General features: G+C 38.2%; 1 protein-coding gene across 1 annotated transcript in view; it reads left to right on the top strand.

Moving 5' to 3' along the window:
- ush2a (Usher syndrome 2A (autosomal recessive, mild)) overlaps nt 1-25,183 on the top strand; it is a 350,667-nt gene that overhangs the window by 113,015 nt on the left and 212,469 nt on the right. The window contains exons 21-30 of the mRNA XM_052145082.1: nt 4,902-5,032; nt 13,235-13,361; nt 14,765-14,866; nt 15,332-15,520; nt 15,615-15,745; nt 15,867-16,143; nt 16,750-16,953; nt 18,888-18,968; nt 20,522-20,707; nt 23,009-23,122. Coding sequence (XP_052001042.1) covers nt 4,902-5,032; nt 13,235-13,361; nt 14,765-14,866; nt 15,332-15,520; nt 15,615-15,745; nt 15,867-16,143; nt 16,750-16,953; nt 18,888-18,968; nt 20,522-20,707; nt 23,009-23,122 — 1,542 coding nt within the window. The remainder of the gene's footprint in view (nt 1-4,901; nt 5,033-13,234; nt 13,362-14,764; nt 14,867-15,331; nt 15,521-15,614; nt 15,746-15,866; nt 16,144-16,749; nt 16,954-18,887; nt 18,969-20,521; nt 20,708-23,008; nt 23,123-25,183) is intronic.

The raw sequence follows: 25,183 nt of genomic DNA on the forward strand, positions 1-25,183 counted from the left end.
AACATAGGAGAGTGCGTAGCGGTAGACTAGTGTGTTATTACTGTTCCGCCCATGCTAAGCTTGTAGGCTATCCTTGGTAGATAGTGGCATGTGCATCATTGTAATGAATCCAGGTGGACGCATTACAAAGGTTCTGTCCTTTACACCAGTGTCTTAAATGCGTTAATCGCAATTAAGAAACATTAATGTGTTAAACTTTTTTACTTAATCACATGCTTTAACGCATTAATTCTGACAGTTCTAATTTCGAACTGTTCTGAGACCAATGCAGAAAGAAAGCACATTGGAGGTTAAGCCATTCACTAAATAGGGAGCAAGGGATCATACTATCGCTTTCCTATGAAGCCAAGTGTATTTAGTTAAAACTTTCTATCAAAAGTTCAGTTTAAGGCTGAAGATGATGTTTGAACCACTCGACATGATTGGAAGACATGGGACATTGTAAATCAGTACTTAGATTCAGAATGTTTAATGTATAATTTTATTTTAACATGGTTGGCAGTGATTGGATGATGCTGGCCATTACATTAAATCTGTATTGATTATGCTAATTTCTGATGTAATGTCTGAAACGTATAAAAAATTTGAATAACCTACACTCCTGGAAACATAATAAACAATTTGATAAAAAAAACAAAATTGACTTTCTATTGCTAGTTATTATTTAAAATTTCACAACTTAGTCCCGCTTTACACATATGTGGACATCAATTTTATGAAAACTATTTGTTCTAGAATGTATTTATTTTTAAAATTTGTATTAGGTACTAGTATATTTAAAAGGGAAATGCACACAGCAGTCACGCTCAGGTCTCAGGATGATAAAGCATTGAAATCAGATAACTTCAAAACTCAATTGGTTCTTGCAACATGACATATTGACATTTGGTCAGAAGATGTGATTAGAACTAATGAGCTTTGATTTTATTGATGTAGCCGACATAGCACCATATTTGATGGTTTCATTTGATTTGAGAGTGAATAAAACATTATGTTCATTACTCAAAGTTATCATATGGCTTCAGAAGACATGGAATATAGTGTATGAGTTGTATCGATTACTTTTACTTTTGGTTTTATTGTGTTTTTTTGTAGCTTGACAGAGTCACTATTCAATTCTATTATATGGCAAATTAAGTCTGAAGACTTTTTAAAAAAATCACCTTTTCTGTGAAGAAAGTCATACTGCATGACCTCCACAAGTCTTGTTCATCCTTTGGGGCAATTTCCAAATGCCTGAAGGTACCACGTTTATCTGTACAAACAATAGTACACAATTATAAACACCATGTGACCACACAGCCATCACACAGCAATCATTCTGTTTCCAAGTGATGAATGTTGTTTGGTCTGAAAAGTGCAAATCAATTCCAGAACAACAGCAAAGGATCTTGTGAAGATGCTGGAGGAAACCGGTAGACAAGTATCTATATCCACAGTAAAAACGAGTCCTATATCAACCTGATAACCTTTTTATAACTGCTCTAAAACTGCCATAATGGGACAAAGATCTTACTTTTTGAAGAAATGTCCTCTGGTCTGATTAAACAAAATGGCCATAATGACTATCGTTATGTTTGGTGGAAAAAGGGTGAGGCTTGCAAGCCAAAGAACACCATCCCAAGCGTGAAACATAGGGGTGGCAGCATCATGTTGTGGGGGTGCTATGACTATACAAAGTGTATGTAAATATCTGACCCACTATGAATGTGATGAAAGAAATAAAAGCAGAAATAAATCATTCTCTCTACTATTGTCCTGACATTTCACATTCTTAGTAGTGATCCTAACTGACCTAAGACAGGCAATGTATACTACGATTAAATGTCAGGATTTAAACAGATTTTTTTTTATGTATTTGGCAAAGGTGTATGTAAACTTCTGACTTCAACTGTATACCTATGTATTATAAGATATATTTAGATATGTATGTAAGCATTTCTCTGTCATTTATGTCCATGTTTGGTGGATGCCTTACCCTTAGCAGTGTGTTCTAAAGTGCTGATGCAGTCCCTATGTAAAAGTGCTTCACATCTTCCCCATGTCTCAGTGCTAGTCTTGAGACCCACAGAGGTGAATCTCATTCCTCATCAGCCCGCTCAGGCCAGCCCTGCGCCTGAGAGACCTCTGACCACAGCTTTTCTGGACAGGCCTGTCAGTGCGTATCGCCCCACGCTGCTCCACGGGGAGCTCAAATCCCACAGATGTCCCTTTAGCCTCCACGTTCCCTCTCCTGTAATGGACCAGACGCTCTGATGGATGTGAAGCACTTGTCAAAAAATAGCTGATCACCCCAGAGAGATCTGCTCTGCTGAACCTACAACTTCTGATCCATGTTCTCCCCCACCACCCGCCACAGGGCTGTGACTAGATGGTCAACATGAGACAGGCTCTCTATGTTGTCTTACAGAACAACTTCTTAAGTGGTGCCTTAAGATGCTTCCTCTGCCTTCAACAGAAAAAAATAGCACTTGAATTTCACATGTAAACGCATTTTAAGCGCACATATTCATGTAATATATGATCAAATGAATATAGCATTTAAAGTGTTGGTTCACCCAAAAATAAAAAATATGCCTATTTCAGTCAGCATTCCCTTTCAGTGTATTGAAAAACAATGGTAATTAAAATGTAATGAGGGAGAGTAAATGATGACAGAATTTACACTTTTAGGTGAACTATATTTTTAAGGCTTGGAGTGTGTTAAACATTTGCAGCACATTTGTGTAATGTTTCAAAACCACACCTCAACCATTCACTAATGTGAAATAGTTTTTCTTAAACTTTTTTTTATGAGGGTTTATAAAGAAAGTTGTAGCCTAGAAGAATTTGGTTATTGTGTGTTGACTTGTGCTTGTTTCTCAATTATTTCAACAGTTTCTCACTCCCAAGGCATCAAATATGGTAGTACTATTACGTCTGTTTTACATTGCACGCCAAAGCAGTGCGTGAGCCGAACCGAAGCATTTTTTTTTTTTTTTTTACTCAAGTGAATTAAAGAATGAGGCATGAAGTCATTAATAACACATTTTAATGTTACGTTTGTTAAGGTGTTACATGTAGTCTTGTGCATCTTCTTATTCAATTGCTCCTTTAAATCATATACATATCTAGCGGCTTGGCTGGTGTCTAAATGTTTACCTACAGCCTACCATTGCTCAGCTGCTTCAAAACCTTTTTGGATCTGAGCAAAGTGCAAAGAACTTCACTGTGAGAATATCACGGCTTTTAGTTGGGAGTATTTGACGCCTTCTGAGTGCAAACAAATGTAAACTGTCTTGTGCAATGCAGCAACCAGCTGTATTCAGTTCTGTAGGGTTGGTATTCAGATGGTATAATCCCTGTATCAGTTGTATAGATCTGAAGCCTGAAGAAACATCTTGCTGCTCTACATGGGGTCAAGCAGACTTACAACCACTTCAATCCACTGGAGATGCAATGATAGATTAAGTGGATTCTTTTTAATCTAAGCAGTCTGCATTTGAGTGGGTTTGTAGTCACAGCCTTCAACATATTAATGAACTCATATTGAAGAGGAATGTTACTTCAAAGGTATTTTTACATCTGATTTTAGGGAGATTTTTTTTTTTTTTTTTTTTAAAGCAGTTCTTTTAGGATTGAGTCTTTAGAGAGTAGATTTTCTCAGGCACTGTGGGACCATTCAGTCAGTGCTGAATGTTTTGTTCTCACAGGCAACACACACATTCTGGCTCTTTAAGAATCATCAGAGCACAGTTTCTCACACTTCTGGGCATGTGCATCCTGTCATTGGTTCATGCATTCTTATGAATACAATTGCTGTGTTTGCATTTGACATGTAACTTGTAATGATTTATAATGATTTGCCCTGTTTTACTATTTCTCTTTGTCCTACTACCATATGTTGTTTTAGAATTAGAAGCAACTTTTCATACACAGAAATTAAACCCACAAAAATTGAAAACTTGAGTTGAATTGCTTCTTTAAGTTTCAAATTTAAATCAAAGTTAATTTAAATCTGCACTACGTAACTTTATACTCTCTAGCCACATCTGTGTTTGAAACCAGATTTATGCTTCCGCAAAAGCGATTTGCGGAAGCATACTTTTCGTCATTCGTGTTTCGGCACTGTTCTTCTGATGGATGAGTCTTGTGATTTGAGCTTACCTGGACATCGCCTGTGTGTGATCATGGTTGGGAGATATACAGAGCAGATTATATATTATGTTATATAATTAAACATTTAAAACTGAAATAATACTTGCTTTGATAAAGACAAAAAAATACACACTTCTGTTTACTTATTTTGAATGACTGAATTTGACACTTATAGCACTTTTCTGACATTACATGCAAAGTGCTTTTACAGAGAGAACAGGAGATTCAATCACATCACTTACCAGTATATATTTATATGATTATTCAAGTGTTTTATTGTCAATGTTTTTATTGTACTACACTTATCAATTTAAGAGGTGAAATTCATGGTATGGCTGATATAAGTTCAATTGAAGACTTTTTAATTTTTTTTTAGAGTATATTGCATTGTATAGCGTCAGTTGATAATGCAAGTGAACCGTTAACTACAATAGTATGTCTATGCAATGCATTCAATAACGCCGTAAACTAAAAACATAAAACAAAGATTTAATAATGATGGGGATGAAATGTACTTATATTAAACATGAAAATAATATGCTTAAATATGCAATATAACAATTACAAGAAGTCAATTTCAGAAGTGATATAACTTGTCACAGTAATGTCCCCAACAATGTAGAATATAGAGAGAGAGAGAGAGAGAGAGAGAGAGAGAGAGGTTGCCTGTCCTCATCTGTTGAGCTATGTTCAGGTCAGTTAGTAGAGTGGACTGCCAGTCAATCAGGCTTATGATATGGAACATGTGTTGACACTCTCTTCAGGCCTGCAGCTGAGTTTCCGGACACGCATAGAGGAGGGGCTTATCCTGTTTGCAGTTTCCCCTGGAGAACAAGAAGAATATATTGCTCTGCAAATACACAAGGGCCGTCCATATTTCCTCTTCGACCCTCAGGTATGGCATGGTGTTTAATTATGCAATGAAGAGCCATCAAATCTTTTATGTATTTATTTTTCGTGAGCAATCGCTAAGACATGGGTTCTGGGAAACGTTCTGTGAAACTCAATCTGATTCTAACAGCAGAACTTTTGTCCTACTGTTTCACCGAATTCACATATTTGTGTACTTAGTATGCACATTTATGCTTATGAGGTAAAAAGGCAATTGCATATATAGGCAGTTTGCAACTAGGCAGCTCACTTGCCTTTGAAAGAGGGAAATGTGCATTTTGATGGAATGAACTATCTATCAAGTTTCCTGTGCTACAGTCTTCAGCTCAAAGAGTGTTTGAGTTTCAGACCAATTAACTTGTTACCCACAGACACTGGGTGGGAATAGCAATGGCATGCTAATTACCTCACTGCAGCACTAGCATGCAGGGTTTAGTCTGTTGCTCTGATGATGAAAGCAATCATGAAAGATGATTTCACATTAGTGTCCAGGAGACCACCGAGTATCTCTCCCCACCAATAACCTGCCATTGCCGAATATTGCCAGTTTTGCATTCGTAAACACATTTTGTCAGGGTAGTTTGATAATTATAACTAAAAGTGGTGTCATTCCCAATTAATGTCCCCTGATAGCATGCCCATTAGTTCCCCCATTAACGAATTCAACAATTCTAATGGGATTAGCACCATGGGATGCTAATTGAGCGTGACACAGGGAACTGGTATGCTTCCCTACACACTCTTTCTAATGATGAAATTAATGAGCATTGTATGAAACACTGTCTCATGAAAGTGTATTTAGTTCCTGTAAAAGCTGCCCCAACCCCCCAATGTCTCCTTGTCTGAGTATCTCAAAGATAACTTAGTGATGAGTGGGTTTTTGGGCATACAGTGAGGAGAAACAATCTCTCCAAGGCCCATGGGCATGATTAGTTGCATTAGTACCACGGACAGCGCCCATATCATCTTAAACAAACTCAAGGGCTATTAACTAAGAATATACTGCTCACTGTGTTAATGACTCACACTCCATAACTAAAACCTATAGCAGCTTATATAGGACTTTTGCACATTTGTTGAGGAACAAATCTTTTATTAACTATTTAGGGATATTAGTACATAAATTATTTTCACTATGTCTGCTATGTCCCATCATTCATTAAAGGAATAGTTCACCCTAACAGGAACATTCTCTCATTATTTACTCACCCTAATGTGTTTCTTTACCTGTATGCTGTTCTTTTTTCCATTGAACACAAAAAATCATTTTTTTGAAGAATTTTCTCACAGATCTATTTAATATGACGACATTTACCAAAACCTCTAATAAGGGCAAAAGCTCACCTACTTTTAAAGCATAAAAGGAGTCTATATAACTTGTTGTTATAGTCCAAGCGTCGGCAAACGATGGCATGTGGAGGGGTAAGAAAGCCTTTTAAAAAAGTCAGTCCACTGTCGGCCATCTTCGGAATGCTCTCTGGAGGCTATTTCCAGTCATGACAGTCCAGCTCCTATCTACTTGAATGCGGAAAGACCAAAATCTCAAAAACGGATGGTCGAGATTTTGATCAAAGAACATATTTCAAATCAGATATAAAATCAGACAAAACTGGAATCATAAATTGTGCTTTTTTTACCTCAGATAATGCTAAAAACTTTTCCCGGCTTGTATAGCTAATGCGCCTGCACGTTCTTGAAGTTGATTGACAGGTTAAGACTTTATCTAAAAGGTGTAAGACGGGGCTTTCTTTCTGTATCCGTTGACTGTTTGATGTTACAATTGCATCCATTCACTTTTAAAGAAGTGGCCCGTCTCTGCTAAATATTCTCTGGGGGTAATCACTGGCACACAACAGATAGAGAGTCAAACTAGTATTTTATTTAAGTTCCTCACACCTGAATGCCAATCTACCTCTTGATGTAATCCTTTCTTATAATCATGTAGTGTGTTTTATGTGGTTATGAACTGAATGGTAAGCTTTTAAAGTGTGACAAGACTGCACTAATCAATGGACATGCACATCACGTGCAAACCATTCGCACAATCATGATCTGCTGATACAAAGATGCAGATCAATTCAGGCAGCACTTGAAATTAGGGCCAAAATGTTTTTCATTTCGGTTCGTTCTGAGCAAAATTGTTATTTTTTTGTCCCAGTTCAAAAGTTCCGTAGCCTCCTTTCTAAATGGTTAATAATGTTCTTTTTAAAATAACAGTACTCTGCTCTAAAGGGTGGGTGAAATACCAATTGCAGCGTTGCCAGATCTCACAAGAAAAGCAATCTGGTCTGGAAACACAAGCTCAAAATAAGCCACTTGCCTTAAAATAAGCAAAACAATTGTGATTTATCACAATAGAAATCATAACAAGCATGAAGTTAATTATCAGTTAAGTAAAATTTCTATTAAAGATCTGCTTCTGAGTCAAAACCCTGCAGCATCAAATCTGTATTATTGCATCATATCTAACAATAAATCAGTGAAGATTTAGAAACAACTGAGAAAGCTACTTTTTACATCTAATAATGTTTTTCTTGTATCTGAATTAGCTGTGCATGTATACTGTATGTAGGAATTATATATAGTTGTTAAAAAGGTCTTCATTCACAGAATGCGACATCCACAATGGACAATTTCGAAAGTGTGATCCATGTGAACACGTAAAAACATTTCTGGCAAAATGAAGTGGTGTAGTTCCAAAAATATACTGTGATAACTCCTTAGGCTTTTAATTTCATGAAAAAATTATTGGAAAAAAAATGAACCAGTAAAAATAACGTTTCCACTCTGAAACTATTGAAAATCACTTTGTTCCAGTTTTTGGTTATATTCTGCATATTCTATATTTAGTTTTCCTACGTTGAACCGTTTCCCAGCTTGAAATCGCGGTTGAGTGAATAACATTCTTCATTTTCTTATTTTATTTATTGCTTTTTGTATTCAAAATAACACTTGCAATATATACAATACATTTTTGACATTTCCAACCCACCATACACGCTACTTAATCCACAATGACGGTGACTCTCGCACTAAACTTGGCAGCACTGTGTGTAAAAAGGAAAATTCTAAATGGCACTTCATATCAAAAAGCTTGCCGACCCCTCTTCTATAGTATGCAATAGCTTTGAGTGTGAAACAGATTGAATTTTGAGTTATTCAGGGAAAATCTTTTTGCTTTTTCTTTGAAATAGTGAGTATATAATAAATACAAATATTATTATGATTATAATATTAATTATTATTATTATTTATTATTATTAATTAAATTGTTATTATTTTTATAAAAAATAATAAAATAAAACTAGTTTACTAGTTTTTTTAAAGGATTAGAGAATGTCATTATTTATGTTAAGTAGATACATTCAGTTTCTTAGTTATTTGTTAACCCTAAATGTGATCAAATTGAACATTTATTAAGACTATCTGTGTTTTATCTAAAAAAAAATCCTTGAAACTAGACTAATTAATTATTCGTTTAGCTTAATTAGCAATTAATTTATGCAAGTAGTTGATATGTGGTGTAAATATCCTCTAGCACTGCTGCAGTGTTTGCAATTGATGAATGCTGTGACTGAACGTTTGGAGTTTAGTCATTAAAACTCCCTAGCTAATGTTTAAATGGCACATAGCTAAAACTTGAATATGCCATATCAGACGTTCAGGTCATGCAGTAGTTTGCAGGCCTGTCCTCACAGAACAAGACTGAGATGTATTTGAAATTAAAGGATACTGGCTGGGTTTCCCGAAGCACTAAGTAGAACGTTAGTAGCACTTAAGTTGTACTTAATCTCTAAGGCACGTTTCCCAAAAGCATCGTTATCTAAGTAGTTAGTAGAACCATTCGTAAATTAAAGAGAGCTTTGAACCCCTCTTAAGTCCATTAAGTGCAACTTAAACATATCTTTCTGGCATTTTTCACAGTTTGTCAAAGACAATGGGACATTTAATAAATAGTATTAATATATTTTGATAATTTGAAAGCCATTGTTAACTATTTCAGATGATAAAAAAAGTGTTGAAAAAAACTCCTAAGAAATCAATAGGCAGTCTCCAAAGTCTGCACATGCGACATGATCTAAATTACAAGACACGTAATATGGTATGTTATATTAGCCCTCTTTGATAAGCATAATTGTAATGGCAATAGAAAGATGATATGTTCGTATTAAACTAATTAATTAAGAAGACATACGTATGTAATATGGCCATGCAGTTTAAAACTTAAATAAATATAATAAATGATTAGAATTTGCCAAATTTAACAAAGGAGATTAGAGTGAGAGTGTGCAATGAGAGATTCTCTCTCTCTCTTCCTCCTCCTTTCTTCCTTCAATGGCTGGTTCAAATATAGTCTCACCTATAGTATTTTTACAAAGCAGTAACATATTGCATGATGCATAGTGGCAGTAAGGCTACAAGTACAGAGTGCCTTAATCTCTAACCAGACGATCTATTCATATTTAGATGAGTAGTTCAATACCGATGCCCTTCATTTGAATCCTGTTCTGTGTGCATTTGTTCGGTTTCTTGCCAAAGTAACAAAACTTTAGGCTACGTTAGAGCCCCTTATGATTCACGTCATGTACATTCACGTTACATGCATTTATTGCATCATTTTCATAAATATTTATAATTGAGCATCAATACATTTGAAACTCTATCTTACTAAAGCCATGTGTCACGTATTGTGTGTAGTAGAGATGATGAAGAGGCAAGAGGCGATGGATCAATTTGCAGGCTTTAATGAAGAAGATTTCAAACAACGTGGAGAATAAAATAACTAAATAAACTACACACTAACATCAGGGTTACACGGACGAGAACTGATCAGGAGGCCTGGGGGGCGGCCTCAGGGCTGAGATTGGATCGGGAAGTCTGGTAGCCTGCCACAGAGCAGGGTCAGGAGGCCTGGGAGGTAGAACCATGGACGGTGGAGCCAGGGAAGGCTCAAGAGGCAGTGCCATGGGAGGCGGAGCCGTGAGAGGCTCGAGGGGCAGAGCTGTGGAAGGCAGAGCCGTGAGAGACTTGAGGGGCAGATCCAGGGAACTGGGTGCCCGGAGAGTATTGATGGCTCGAAGGGCCAGGGTGGAGCCGAAGGTTCGAAGGACCGAGGTAGCACTGAAGGCTCGAGAACCGAGGTGGAGCTGGGGGATCGGAGCACTGAGGTGGAGCTGGTGGATCTGAGGACCAAGGCAGAGCTGGAGGAAAGGAGGTCACTGGTAGAGTCAAAGGCGGAGCCAGGTGAGAGACGGACCAGGTGGGAGTTGGAGGGATGAGGGACCTCGGTGACGCCGATAGGCTGATGAACCACGGTGGAGAAAAGGGCACATAGGGTAGAGGTGAAACTGAGGGAACATAGGGCCAAGGCAGAGTCCAGGGCTCGGAGTGTCTGAAGTTCCTCCTGTCAGAGAAATCACAAGTGACGATGGTCAAGCCGGTGATTTGGGAGGAGCTGGCAGACCAGGAGGGGGAGGAGGAGGCTTGTTAACATTGGAAGGCGTCGAGGGTGGAGCCATGGGAGGCTTCGAGGGAGGAGCCATGGAAAGCTTTGAGGGAGGAGCTATGGAAAGCTTCGAGGGAGGAGCTGTGGAACGCTTCAAGGGAGGAGTCATGGAAAGCTTCGAGGGAGGAGCCGTGGAAAGCTTCGAGGCAGGAGCCGTGGAAGGCTGGGAGGTGTCCACTGTGAGAGGAGATAGAAAGTCCTCATGCTCCACACCCACAGTGAAAGGAGAGCTACTAATTTTTAGAGCCACCTCCATAAACTCAAGAAGCATCCAGTGAGGATCCGCCAGAGGTATTAGCTCCTTTAGTGCACTACTGAGACCAGCCCTGAAGAAAACCAGAAGAGAATGGTCTCCATAGTGCACCAAATTCACCAGCTGGAGAAACTCACGCATGTGATCCTCAAGTGAACAGTCCCCTTGCTCAAGGAGGATGATTCTTACAGCTGGTAGATCCATCTTTGTCACGTATTGTGTGTAGTAGAGATGATGAAGAGACGAGAGGCGATGGATCAATTTGTTGATTGTGGATCAAAGTGATCAGCATCAATTTGGACTAGACATCTCCTGTAATGAAGCACTTAAGTTAAACTTTATAAAGAGCAAATCTACATGCTGGTTTGGGAAACAGCCGTTCTCCATTGTAAAATAATGAGCGACGTTAGTTAAGATGATCGTAAAAGCTTAAGTTGCAACGTTATCTGGAAACCCAGCCACTGTCTTGTATGAACACATTCACCCACATTTTTCATTTATTGCAGCATTTTTGCCTGCCATAATTAAGTTTGGAAGTTACCTGTTAAATTGCTGGCAGATGATTTTATTCAGGAAGGCTTTTAGGTGTTGTGACAGAATTGATCTGCCATTGTAAAGAAACTCCATTGAATACTTTCAGTGGGAGGAGGGATAGGAATGCAGTGTTGTGTTTGTCCTAGTTTCCCCCTAAAGCTCTCTCTCTCTTTCTCTCTCTATCTCTCTCTCTCTCGCTCTTTCTCTCTCTTCTGCTATCTGCAGTAAGCATATCACAGGGCTACCTTCCCTTAGCATCCACACACACATATTGATTTGATCATTAAATCTTCATCACAAAGAGGAGATGTGATACTTTGTGTCTCTGTGCTTTCACTGCAGAGCACTCAGTCAGGCTGTTAAGTGTATGAACCTGAATGATGTCATATTTTAGCAGGACAATAACCCCATCTTATGTTGATGGTGCCAGCCCATGAAATTTACTGCTTTTGGGGAATGTCCTATCTCCGGGCAGAATTCCTCATTATTTGAGGTCTGTGCCAAGAGGGATTCTGACTCTAGTTTTTCAACTTCTTCACCAACTTTTCCTCCATTAGCACATATACTGGAAAATAATTCTAGGTCTGGGTGTATGTATATCATAATAACAAAAATTGACACTGTCAAACTGCCATGTTCAAGTGCATTAAACACATGTGTTCCTCTTACTTGTTGGAGAATCTTTACCAGAGACAGTTTAGGTGAGACAGATCACTTGTAATGTGCAGTAGCTTGACCAGTCTGAAAAATAGTGGTTTTGCCTGATCTACGCTAAATAAGCACAATTTATGATTGCACTGTTTTCAGATTTTACTGCTGATTTGAAATATGTTTTTTGATCATAATCTAGTCCAACAGTGTTGGAGATGTCATTCTTTATTCACTTCCAGTACCAACATGATCTCACGTGAATTTGGCTTGATGTTTTCGATAGTTTTGGTAGCCTAGGATCGGCAACTGTATGCCGCAGTGTTTTCAATGTGTTTGCCTTTCCACCTGGTGCGATTGGCAGCGCGTTGCATCAGCTGCGTGGGAGAATAGGGGAGACTGCAAGGCAGTAACCACGTTTAAATAATCAATGACAAGCATGATTCTGAGGTTTCACTTTTCCCTCTTACATGACTTTTTTAGCATTTGGCGACCTCTCCTGGAAATAAATGGACATTACCCATGCCCATATGCCATACACCATTCACCGCTTTGGCCACTGGGGGCAATGTTTTGAAATTTCGGTCAACGTATACCGTTTTTGATGAAAGAAAACTCTTTCCGATTTCAATGTGAGATCAGGCTGTCCAGTACTTGTTGGACGCTTGTATCCATTTGAAAATAACTACCAGGGACTTTGATGTTTGACCTACTAACTGTTTCTATCCGTTATGTCTAGTTAAATACCATATCTGTAATAGAGTGAATGTGGAATTTTCACTTTATTCAATCTTGTAGCTTATAGTTATGGGCACAGTATTTAACCGTGTTTGAAATAGAAGCCTGAAAGCTTGTGATATTACAATATGTGGAAAGTGAACACAGATAAATTTGATGTTTTTAATAATTTTACTAAAGCCTTCATCATAGAGGGACAAAAAAAAATAATGTCATAGGAAATAACATTGTTACTACATTGTTACAACAATGTAATTACATATATATGTAAAATTTACTTATGACAGTTTTTTATATAGATTTTTTAATCTTGGTAAAACTTTGTAGGGTTTCACATTGTCTTTATGAATTGTCTTTGAAACTTATACTGCATTAGTCTATGTACATTTTTACCTCCTTAGCACAACAACTTTAATGCAGGAGGGTAATGTCTCCTCCACCTAAACATGCTGATCAGCTTTCATTTGTGCAGTGTGTGAGCTGTGTTCATGATGAGTGAGTGATTAACCCTCACCGTTTGATGTTAGGCCTCAGCCGTGGCCCTCAGCCCTCACAACGATGGAGGGAGACATTATAACGACAACCAGTGGCACCATCTGATCGCTACCAGGAAACAGGCCGTGGGAACAATCATTGTCGACAATCAATACAGTGGTAATGACGCACACACATATATGATATTCATAGTCCAGCTCCACACACTCACTCTGCCAATCCCTCTAAGCCCCTACTTCAACAGATTTCAAGCAAAGGCAGTGTAACCCCTATATGCATTTTGCAGCTGCACTGCGCCCTTCCCCTGTCATCTGTATATTTTGGAGCACATTTTTCTCACTTCAGAAGTGGAATGAAACAGTGCTACATGGGCCAATTATCAAACGGCTCAATCATGGATAAAGGAGCACGAGGGCAGAGCAGGTGCAGAACAGACTATTTTAAATGTGCTTGTAACCTTGTGAGGTGAGCGGCGGGGATCACGAAACCCGTTTGAATGTGATACAGAATTGCGTTTTGTAAAACTCGCTGTGTCTCTGTGATGAAACTAATTTAAAACAAACAGCCACATATTCTAAACAGCACTGACAAAGAGCTTTCTAACATAAATTAGAAAGCTTTTACATTCTGAAATCACTACACTTACAAAAATGTAACATGGATTTACTGTAGTAACACTAACTGTACTGCATTTACTGTACTGTGGCAGAAAAGATTTCTAAATGTATTTAGACTGCCGTTTTTTTCATTACAAAAATGCCAAAGTTCTTTATATAGAAACCATAGTTACTAATCATGTAGTGACGAGCCGTGCATGGTTTTACCTATGGTTACCATGGAATTATTACAAATATCATTGTTAAAACTATGAGTATTATGGTAAATGTTCATAATTATTATGGACCATGCTATCATTTTTCCAACTGTATAAAATGTGTTCTCTTGTGTAATGCTCTCTGAGTGTTTTGTTTGTCTTGAGATATTTTAAGAGATGACTGTAGTTTAATCAGTAGGAGCTTGATAAAAGGAATCTGTAAAGGAGACCCAACTTAGACACACTATCAGAATATTTCAATATAGCCATATAAAAATGTGCATTTCAATGCACATGATATGTAATATTATTGGTAATTGCATGGGTGCTACCAAACCAAAGCATAAGCTGATGCCACATTTTCAACAGGCCCTTTGAGGGTACAAATAAATCCTGATGTGGCCCAGGATGAAATTGAGTTTGACACCCCTGTTTTAAGTTATTCCTTTAACAATACGTGTTAACACAGGTCTGGCATGCGGGCTTGTGGATGTGCGCACAACAGCACCACTGCTTAAAAAAATCCTTGGGGAAACACTTTATCTCAGTATGGAGTATTATGACTTTATCTGCTTTGGAGCACCACCTGAAACCATTAGACTATAACAAAAAAAGTTATTAAAAAAATACTGCTGTGACTTACTCTGATTATTAGACAAGCCAGGAACAGTGTTGATAGAACATGATTGTATTGATTTAGCTTTGGCACATGCTCAGGGGATCAGGTCACATTTTTTCTCCTCAACAGGATCATCATCAGCTACAAGTGGAAGTACCATCATTGGTCAGAACACGGGTGTCTTCGTAGGAGGCGTTCCAGAGAATTTCACCATTCTAAGACAAGACGCCGGTAATTAATCATTGAATATCTCGATAATTCAAATCTGTGCAGTGCTGAGATGAGAGGACTGTAAAACCATTTTTTAAAAATAGTTTTACAGTGTTTACATTACAGTATAATGTAATTACACAATTTTTTTTGGTGTTCAGATCAATTAATTTATTCAAAAATACAATGATTTGAATTCAAAAACATTTAATGTCTGAATTATAAGTTACTAGGGGCAATTTTGAAGGTCATAAAGTGTAAAATGTGGGGACTCAAGTAACAAACTGAGCAGAAATGTTTTTTCAGAAACATGAATCCAACATGAATACAGAGATTACATTTTATAAGAACTGGCATATTCATTTCACAGTAGATTCTTCAAAACCAAATCTGTCATTATTTTATTTGTAATTAAACCCATGCATCTATTGAGTGAAGTGTATTTGTAAGTGAGCAAATTTGTGCATGGTTGTTTACTGTATGCAGGTTCAGCAAAGCTGGTGCAGCAGGGGTTTGCTGGGTGTTTGAAAGATGTTCTGGTGAAGAAATCCAGTGGCACCTCTGATGTGTGGGAACCACTTGACTGGGACTTAGCACTAGAAAAACATGAGACATATGAAAGTTGGGAGGGCTGTCCCGCTGTCTCTGAACATGGGGCGTATTTCCTAGGACATGGTAGTTAGACTTCATTCACATAATCTACAAATAAAACTCTGAAATTGATGTTGAGATCTCTAAAAAGAGTATTTCTTTCATTTCTCACGTTCAGGGTTTTTGAAAGTCAAGCCTGACATTTTCACTGGTGGAGATAACTTTGAAATATCATTTGAGTTCAGAACTGATCAGCTAAATGCACTGCTATTTTTCGCCTACAATATTGATGGGAAAGATTTCATTTTGGTGAGTTTGTTTAAATGTAAACAATGCATGTACATTGCTCCAAAGCTTTATTGGCAGTGTTAGCTTTGTGTGCTTTGTATGTTGTGTACAAATGTTGTTTGTGTGTGTTTATCACGTTTAGGCGGAGCTTCGGGGTGGAGTTCTCTTCTGGGTGTTGCGTTGGGGTGAGCAGATGGTAGAGCTTAGTGTATGGGTGGGTCTGTCCTACTGTGATGGAGGCTGGAACACATTGAGTGTGCTAAAGAGAGGGGCATTAACCAGCGCTAGTCTCAATGATGTTTATGAGCAGGAACGGAAGGCCATGGGTGGCCCTCTGACCATCACGTCTCCAATGTATCTGGGTGGAGTCCCACCCAGAGTACTGCACCCAGCCCTGAACAAACATAGCCTTCTGCATGGTGAGAGACACATTGTGCTACACTTACACCTCACTGTTATGCAGTATTTTAAGCAATATTCTTATTATTGTATTGAGAATATTTAGAATGTTGTCCTGTGCTAGCTGTGGCCGAGCATGTAGCACACATGATCCAACATGTTGAGCTATGGTGTTCATTTGGGTGATTCAGGTTTCAATTTGACTTGCAACATTCACTGATCCTCTTCTTCCCTCCTCTGCCTTCTGTCCATCATTTCTTGTCCAATCTCTGATGCGCTCTGAATAAAGAGTAGCAGAAAGATCAAAAATAAAATATCATTAATTAAAATTAATACAAATATTAAATATTAAAACATTTTAAATATAAAAAAATACAGTTAATATTAAGTCAATTTTAAGTTTATATTAGGTAAATGTGAATCTAGGGAAATCACTCTTTTCCCATCTACCCATCCAGCTTCATTTGTGCTCATCTCTGTAATCTTATTTATCTAGGGTTTCCTGGGAGTTTTTGTAGTTTCAAATAAATCGGCCAGTTCAGGATTTGATTCTGATATCTTTCTCTCTCTTTTGCTCATTTCTCTTTTTCTGCCTCTCTCTCACCCTCCTCCCTGATGCTTTGCAGGTTTTGGTGGCTGCATCAGGGATGTTAGATTCGCACGCGGGCCTGTCGTAAGCTTGGCGGCCGTGTCCAGCAGTGCTGTCAGAGTCAATCTGGATGGATGCCTGTCAGCTGACACCAGCGTTAACTGCAGGGGAAACGACTCCATTCTGGTATACACGGGCAGAGACAGGAGTGCAGAGGACCTGACACTGCAGCCCTTCACGGGTAAAAGCAGCATCCACCCCCTTTCCCAAGCACATCCCCACCGGTGTGCTAGCCAAGCCTCATTGACCCGCAGCTATTTTGGCCTAGTGTTGCCTTTCTTGTCTCTGTGTCAGGCGATTGTTTGGCCTGATTTGTCCTCTCTGCTCAGGGTTTGTTATTGTTAAGACCAAACAGAAAAACAAGATATTATGTCCACCCTAGCAATGGACGCAGACACGACACCAGGGGCGCAGAGAGGTCAAATCTAAAACAGCTACTGCTGTCCTCTTCATCAGCAGTACTGCAAAACTGTTGAGAACTGCACCTTGGCTAATGCACATGGACAAATATAGCAGTTATCTCTGAGTGAGTGATGGAGATTGAGCGAGAAACAGTTTGTGTTTTTGCTCACTAGACTCACTGTGAGACAGTCTGTAGGGGTTACACATCACAAAGAGAAATATTCACTGAAATACCTCTGTGTTTTCAGTGTAGATTAAACCTACTATTGCGTTTGGTCATTTCTGACCCGGGAGATGTTGATAATAATTTTGAAATACCACATCATTTTTAGTACGGGAACCCAACTTTATGACTTTGTCAAGACTATCAAAATACACATAATATTTTTTATTGTATTTATTTATTTATTTATTTATTTTCATATTTTTTATAAAATTGTTTAAGTGATATAACCATTTAAAACCATTGTTACCTCTTTTATGTTCACTGGTCAATTTTGACCCTGGCATCAATTGTTGCTTTACACATGATATTAGGTAGATTTTTTTTTTTAACATCTATGAATTCAATGTTTTCATAGAAACACTTCACTTTCCCATACTCTCTTACCCATGTTTTTGTCTCTCACTGGGACTGCATCTTGTTTACAAACATGTCCACACACATACGCATACAGTCACACACAGACACACATACGTTCCTGTACAGACATGACAGATGTAACAAACATAACAAATAAACAAATTCAAAGATACAACAGCAAGATTCTGTTCATGCACACATTAGTCTAAATAGGGCTTGAAAGACAAAAATGTCCACATTTTATTCTGCAGCCATCTGATGCCGAACCAGCTTACAGCATACATCAGTTCATGCAAGTAAATTAAATAGAATTGGCTTAAAAATCATAGTTAGTATTAATGTTGTATACTTGATTTGTACAGTTGTTTTGGTGATGTTTAGTTTAAAAAATATATATAAATAAATAAGTTGGTTTCATAACTTTTGACCACCAAGTTGTATTGAGCAATAATGAGTAATAGTAAATTCATTTATATTGCTAGTAATTCTCACAATAGATGTTAAAATAAATTGCATATTATGTTAAATGTAGATACATTTCACTGAAATGTTGATAAAAAGATGCCTTCATATATTTTGAAATGTCAAGGAATTTCTAGAATGTATTATTTAAAAAATGTATTCATTGCTATGTTTGTCATTTAACGTGGCAAAAATATAAATCTTTTTACATGTATGAGCAGATAAGAACTCATTAATGGCTTACAATATAGTTTTAAATGAAAACCATTGGGTTAAGAATGATTTAAAAGCTTGATTTTCACCAGGTCAAAATTGACCAGCAAATGCAAAGGGTGTATGTAGATTCCAAACGCAAAAGAAGGTTAAATGAAGGTGACGTACGCTTCGCTAATCTCCTCTAGTCCTTTTGGAAACTAGTTGTTTCAAACCCAAATACAGCACATTTTTGGTCATTTTAGGCTCATTTTGAATTAAGTGCAAAAATAAACTAGCTTTTTCAGTGGTGCCTGAAGAACCTGGAATTTGCACCCACCAGGCAATTGTTTCTAAACAGTAATTTAATCTATATAGTGAGTCTTGCTGACATGATTAAATGTGAGGATTAACAAGAAAGCAAATTCAATTCACATCTTTTTTACTGAGTAATTTGAGTCTCCCTTTGTGAACAGAGTATTTGTACAGAGTGATGGCATCGGGAGAAGGTGGTTGGACAGCCGGTCCGTGGCAGCGGGGTCGCAGCAGAGATACAGGTAGGACAGATGGATTGTGTTTTAGAGTGACATAATGTCAACTCACTAGTGTAGTATTATACTGTATCAGAAAAGTAAGCTCAAATATCAGTACTGGCCTTGTATCTCACTGAATGTACTCCATAAGTTTAGGGTTCTACTAGGGTCCAGTTTGAGACTGGAAATCTGGGTTTAAAAGGTGTTTTGGCAGAAATTGTGTTGTATAATACTGCACAGTAATTACATATAAAATGTATGTTTCCATAAATATAGTGTACATTATTTTCTGGCTACAACCCAAACTTTTTTTTTTTTCATTATAATTTCTTTTTTTTATTTTATTTTTATTTTTGCTGAGCACACGTAAAACACGCTCTCTTTCTTTCTCTCTCACCTGGGACAAAAGGCCTACACCTTAGCCAGCACCTCAGGTTCCATACTGATATTTGTTTGTGTCATAGTTTTCAGGCCAACCCCTTTTATTCTTATCTGTACAATATATGTAACAGTCAAGCAAACTAGACGGTGTTTGGTGATAGCTTATCGTGAAGCTCTTGGTAAGAGTGTACATCACAAACACTGCCTTATAACAGATGTAAAAGCCGAATGGAGGATAGAGAGAGAGAGAGAGAGAGAGAGAGAGAGAGAGAAAGAGCTTATTGTGTCCTTATTTAAACAAGTGGTTAAATTGCTTTATTTATTAAGATTTATATATGCCTAGTTAAGCATTAAATGGCACAAAACACATATTCAAGTTTTCAAACTACAATGGACAATTAATTTTTTGTATTGCCACATTTGAATGGTTATGACTGTGTATTTTTAACTTGAAAACATTTTTGACTATTACTATTATGCAGGGTTTCTACACAAACATTATTCCTTAAGTTCATTACATACATTCTTACATTGGTTCTTTCAGAGTAATACTCAGAAGGTTTCTATTCTGCTCTCTTTACAGTTTCACATTTTTTCCTGCCATTCATTACCAGTGGTATTAGTTTAAAACACCTCTGTAATTTGTAATGTCAGCCCTGTTGTTGCATATGATGAATCGCAAGACTTTCTGCTTAAATTGTATATACATTATAGGTCAGCCTAGCATTCCACCGGTGGATATATCACACAAACATCTGATGTCTGGCTTGTTTAGACTGTATAAATGAGTGTTAAAGAGATTCTGTACTCTGTGACACATCATAAATGATGCTTGTTGCATTTCTGCATATGTTTGACTGTTTTATTTATGCCCCCTAAAATGTGAATCCTGAAGAGAAAGTGCGCCATCGCTAGATGGTTGTAAAATATATACCCGGAATGAATGCTGGATGTACAGTCATATTAAATCAGTGCTGAAAAAGTTACATCTCTAATAAATTGTATTTATGCTAATGGTTAGATATGATTTACTGTGTCTATTAAAAGTGAAGAATGTGTGTGCTGCTTTTCTTATCCTGACACACACTTTCTCTCCTTCCCAATTGGATTCTCACACTCGCTCCTTCATCTCCTCCCCTTTGCTTTTCCTGTCTCTCTCTCCTCTCTTTCTCTCTCACCTATTATTTCCCATACAGTTCCACAAAGTGTGCTGCCTCCCTCCAGAGTTGGGATTGTAAATGGTTCCAGCATGGAGGTGAGCTGGGAGGAGCCGGCAGAGGTCAGAGGTGTAATTGAGAAGTACGTACTGAAAGCGTACAGCCGGGACCGTCCCTCCTTGGCCCCAATCAATGCCACTTTCCCCCACTCTCAGCACCTGACAGGTAAGGGCCGTGGCGTACACCTGGAGCTCAGCTCTAAGGCCTTTTAAACAAGTTAACTGGAGAATTTACTAACATTAGCTGACTGTAACCTGTACAAAATGACACATAGTCTATTTAGCCACACTTTTAGCAGCAAAAAACAAGAAAAATCCTATTTAATAATGTGTATGACAGTTAGTAGTCATTACAGTGTTTCACTGGGGTGTAAAGTACTTGACCAAAAATCTGCTCATTTAAAAAATCTGACAAATCGATAAAACTGTGTTTAAATTCGATTTTATATCATCGCGTTATTCTCTGCTTTTGATGTCAAAACGTGAAGAGACATGCGCTCAACACGTGCACACATTAGATATGCTGGTGAGAACACCGGTAAAGGTGTTTACATGCCACGTGAAATCAGCATAATGGGCAAAAATCTACCTGTGTAGACCTGTTTATTCTTATACTGTTTATGACCTTACACAATAAAGGGATGCCGTTTATTGCGTTTACATGACCACACGCATTGTCGATTTATTACGCATAATTGGTGTAAGAACATGAATGTAAATACGCTTATTGAGAAAGATTGTGATTAAAAAGTTTGCGTGAAACAGTAACTTTGAGAAAATCTCCACTGTTCACACTCCATTTCTTCATTGATTTTCTAAAGCTTAAAACATTTTTACTTGTTACTTTTGAATTCTTAAATACAATTAATAGTGGAAAATGTTCTAATTTCACTCAAGTATGTTTTGGTTAGATACTTTGACTTTTAACTGAGGGAAATTTTGACAGAGGACCCATACTTAAACTGAAGCATAATGTCTCAGGACTTTGTACACCCTTGGTTGCCTACGAATGTGACATTGCAAGTTTATGGCCTGAAAATCTGCTTAGTTACTTGAACATACTTCAATGAACAAATGAGGATCTCGAAACAAAGATTATGTCTTCACATGACCAATCAGAGTAGCTACACTCTGTTTCTGGGCAAAACGAAACAAGAAGATCTTTTATCTGCCTCGATTTTGGCACGCTACAACCTGCGCAAGCCTACGGCGCACTAATTTATGATAGCCGTGACATGAAAAACAGAATTGCACAGCAGATAAAAACTCCAAACGCAAATGACTGGGTAACGAGAGGAGAGTGGGTCAGGCTCTTAATTGAATTAAAAGACGTCTGACCAAAAAAAAGTTACACTTACCTGGCCTATTATGGCTCGGCTGAGGTGTTTACCTTCCAACACTGACAGAGATCTGTTTGCGACGAAGCTTCAGTGGCCGCTAGCCAAAGAATCACTCATACACCCTATTAAAAGGATCCTGCCTTTATTTTGCTAGACAAATTAAAAGAAAATCCTAGTTTTTAACACTCATCTAGTTTAAATGATAGATCTAAATAGTATAAATCTATATAGATCCTTTTTGGAGCTTTATTATGAATAGTGTCCTGTATGAGGTTTAAATGAAAGAATTAATAAATAGTGATAATAAATGTGACAATTGGCTTTTTTTTTGTTTTTATCCTAAAGTGTTCGTTCACCCACAAATGAATGTAATTCCATACCAAACCCATGTGACTTCCTTCCATGGAAAACAAGGAAAAGTTTAGCATAATGTCTGAGCGGCTCTCTTCCATTCAATAGAAGTAGGACAAGAGGGTGTCAAGCTTAATAAATGACAAAAAGCCCATAAATGCATAATAAAATTGTCCATATGACTTGCATTCCAAGTCTTCTGAAGCCATATGATAGCTTTGTGTAAGGAACAGACTGAAATTCATCTTTATTCACTGTAAATCTTGCCTAAATGCCTTATAGTCTAGACTTTAAAAAATAGTGTGCTCACAATCCTTAGTGAACTGCTTTAAATCAGCACTTCTTACATGTTCTCTTTAGTGGCTGTTTTTGAAAATGTCAGTATCATATTGATCAAAGCAGGTCTGCAGAGTGACGTTTGTAGCAAGCAAGAAGCCCCTTTAAATAGCATCAGCCTCTTTATATATTAAATAACATCATTAGTGTCCCATATCCCAAATAGCAAAGGCCCACATCACCTTCCATCTCTTTGATTAATAGGAGATATTAGTGTTTGATAATAAAGACCTTTTTAAAACCAGACCTATTATCAGAACTGATGGTTATATTATGCCTTGTTTGAAAAGCCATTGCATTAAGTCTTTAGGAAGCCGAGTTGAGAAGGCACACTTTTTGAAATATGGAAGAAAAAAGAATGACATTTGCCTCTTGCTGTCTCCCTCTCTCTCTCTCTCTCTCTCTCTCTCTCACACACACTCTTTCCTCTTCTTTTGCAGGCATTTTAAGTGGCTTGGCTCCTTTTAGCAGCTACAGTATTACCCTAACGGCGTGCACTCAGGCCGGGTGCAGCGAGAGCCCGCTCGCCACCGGCTTCAACACTCCACAAGAGGGTAAAGTCATTTGGAAGGTCCTGACTTCCACATTTCTTTGATGAATAATAAAACCGACGAGAGGTGCTCTAATAGTGGCAAGCCATTTGCTTGAAAACGCCAAACTAATTTAATGGCAACGTGCAATTCCAGGCTGTAATTGCTCCATTTGATTTTATTTTTCTATTATTCTCGTCTTGTTCTTATTCACATTTTTAAGAGAGTGGCTTTAGGAATAGGGGTAAGTGCGGCAGTGAACTCTCTCCTCTTTAATGACATGCATATTTAATAGCTGTAATGCAGATTAATGGGCTTTTTAATTGCTGTTACATTGTTCATGCAAGAGCCTTGTCATTAATGTAAGGCATCTGAAAGATTAATGAAAGCTTCTTCATTTCACTCAAGCAGAGAAGTAAATCTAAAGACAGTTTGGGCTAAAAAGAATTGATTGTGGCACTGAATGTAAGAAATCGAGAATCAAGCGCCCCATTTCCACTGTTCCTGCTAAATCCATTGTGGCCCGCTCTGCGGCGTGAGCGCACAGCGGCAAACATCATTTCTCTCTCTCTTTCAACTCTTACAGGCTCATTCTTTATTGCCTTCACATCTGTCTGACCACACAGGCAAGACAAAGAGCCCTCTTCCTCAGTCAGAGAAAAAAATTTCATGTCTATTGACCGAGCGCCTTTCTCCTACATGAAACAGCAAGAATAAAGACAGATTAATTGTCAGCAGCAATTATTTTCTCTGTCTGATTGCAGAAATAGGGTCGTTTCAAAATAAAATGAGCTTTGTTTCAAGCTGATATCGTTGGATTACTCTCTTTTGGCAGGGAGTCCAGACGGTTAAAAATGCAGATACCGTTTTCAGGCCATTCATTAATCTAAGTTGGGCTAAGTAGCCTTGTTTAAAGGATAGTATGACATTAAAGGTCATTGTGGAGTGAAAAAATCAATCTGATGTGGTCTTGATTACAAAACCCAAATTACTGTATCGATTCTCCATGAGAGAAATTTTAACATCGCTTCATGCCACATACACGTCAGCAGCCATATCTCCCTGCAGCTCTCACCTGTTTGCCCACTAAAGCTAAGCAGGGTTGAGCCTGGCCAGTACCTGAATGGGAGACCTCCTGGGGAAAATTAAGGTTGTGGCTGGAAGTGGTATTAGGGAGGCCAACAGGGGGTGCTCACTCTATGGTCTGTGTGGATCCTAATGCCCCAGTATATTGACAGTGACACTATACTTTAAAAAAGCACAATCTTTCAGATGAGACATTAAACTGAAGTCCTGACTGTCTGTGGTCATTAAAAATCCCAGGGCATTTCTCAAAAAAGAGTAGGTGTGTAATCCTGGTGTCCTGGCCAAAAATATGATGTTTTTGGCCCTTGGCCCTCATCAATCATGGCCTGCTAATAATCCCCATTCCTGAATTGGCTACATCACTCTACTCTCTTCTCCACCAATAGCTAGTGTGTGGTGGGTGTTCTGGCACGCTATGGCTGATGTTGCATCATCCAGGTGGATGCTGCACACTGTTGGTGCTTGAGGAGATTCACACTATTCTATGTAATGTGATTTGATTGCCTATAAAAGTGCTATATAAATGCAAGGAATGATTATTATACAGGGGCAACTTAATTTCAAATTATACTTGCTCAAAATAATTTTGATTTTAATTAGTCTTTCCCCTTCTGTCGCTCTCTCCACGTTGTGTCAGAGAAGCGACACTAGTGGTCTCTCTTGAGCACCGATATTCACCTCTGGACTATGAAAAAAGGCCAATGAGAGTTGGCAACCAGTATTTGCATGTCCCGCCCCCGGACATACGGGTATTTAAGCGGCGCAAATACGGGAGTTCATTCAGAAAAGTTCTTTGGAGCCGATGGTCGTGCATGAACTCTGCTGCGAGTTACACACCAAGTTCCTGGTTAATCCTCTGACGCTCTGCATGCTGTTGGATCTGACGGCGCATAACAGCGGCTTTCTCCTTCGTGCACGGCTGTGCATTCTTGCCCTAGGCGCTTCGACAGCGCAGACAACTTCGAAGCGTTATTCTAAAAGAGTAATTTCGCTCTAAAG

This window comes from Xyrauchen texanus, chromosome 16 (genome assembly GCF_025860055.1).
Source record: "Xyrauchen texanus isolate HMW12.3.18 chromosome 16, RBS_HiC_50CHRs, whole genome shotgun sequence".
Lineage (NCBI taxonomy): Eukaryota > Metazoa > Chordata > Actinopteri > Cypriniformes > Catostomidae > Xyrauchen > Xyrauchen texanus.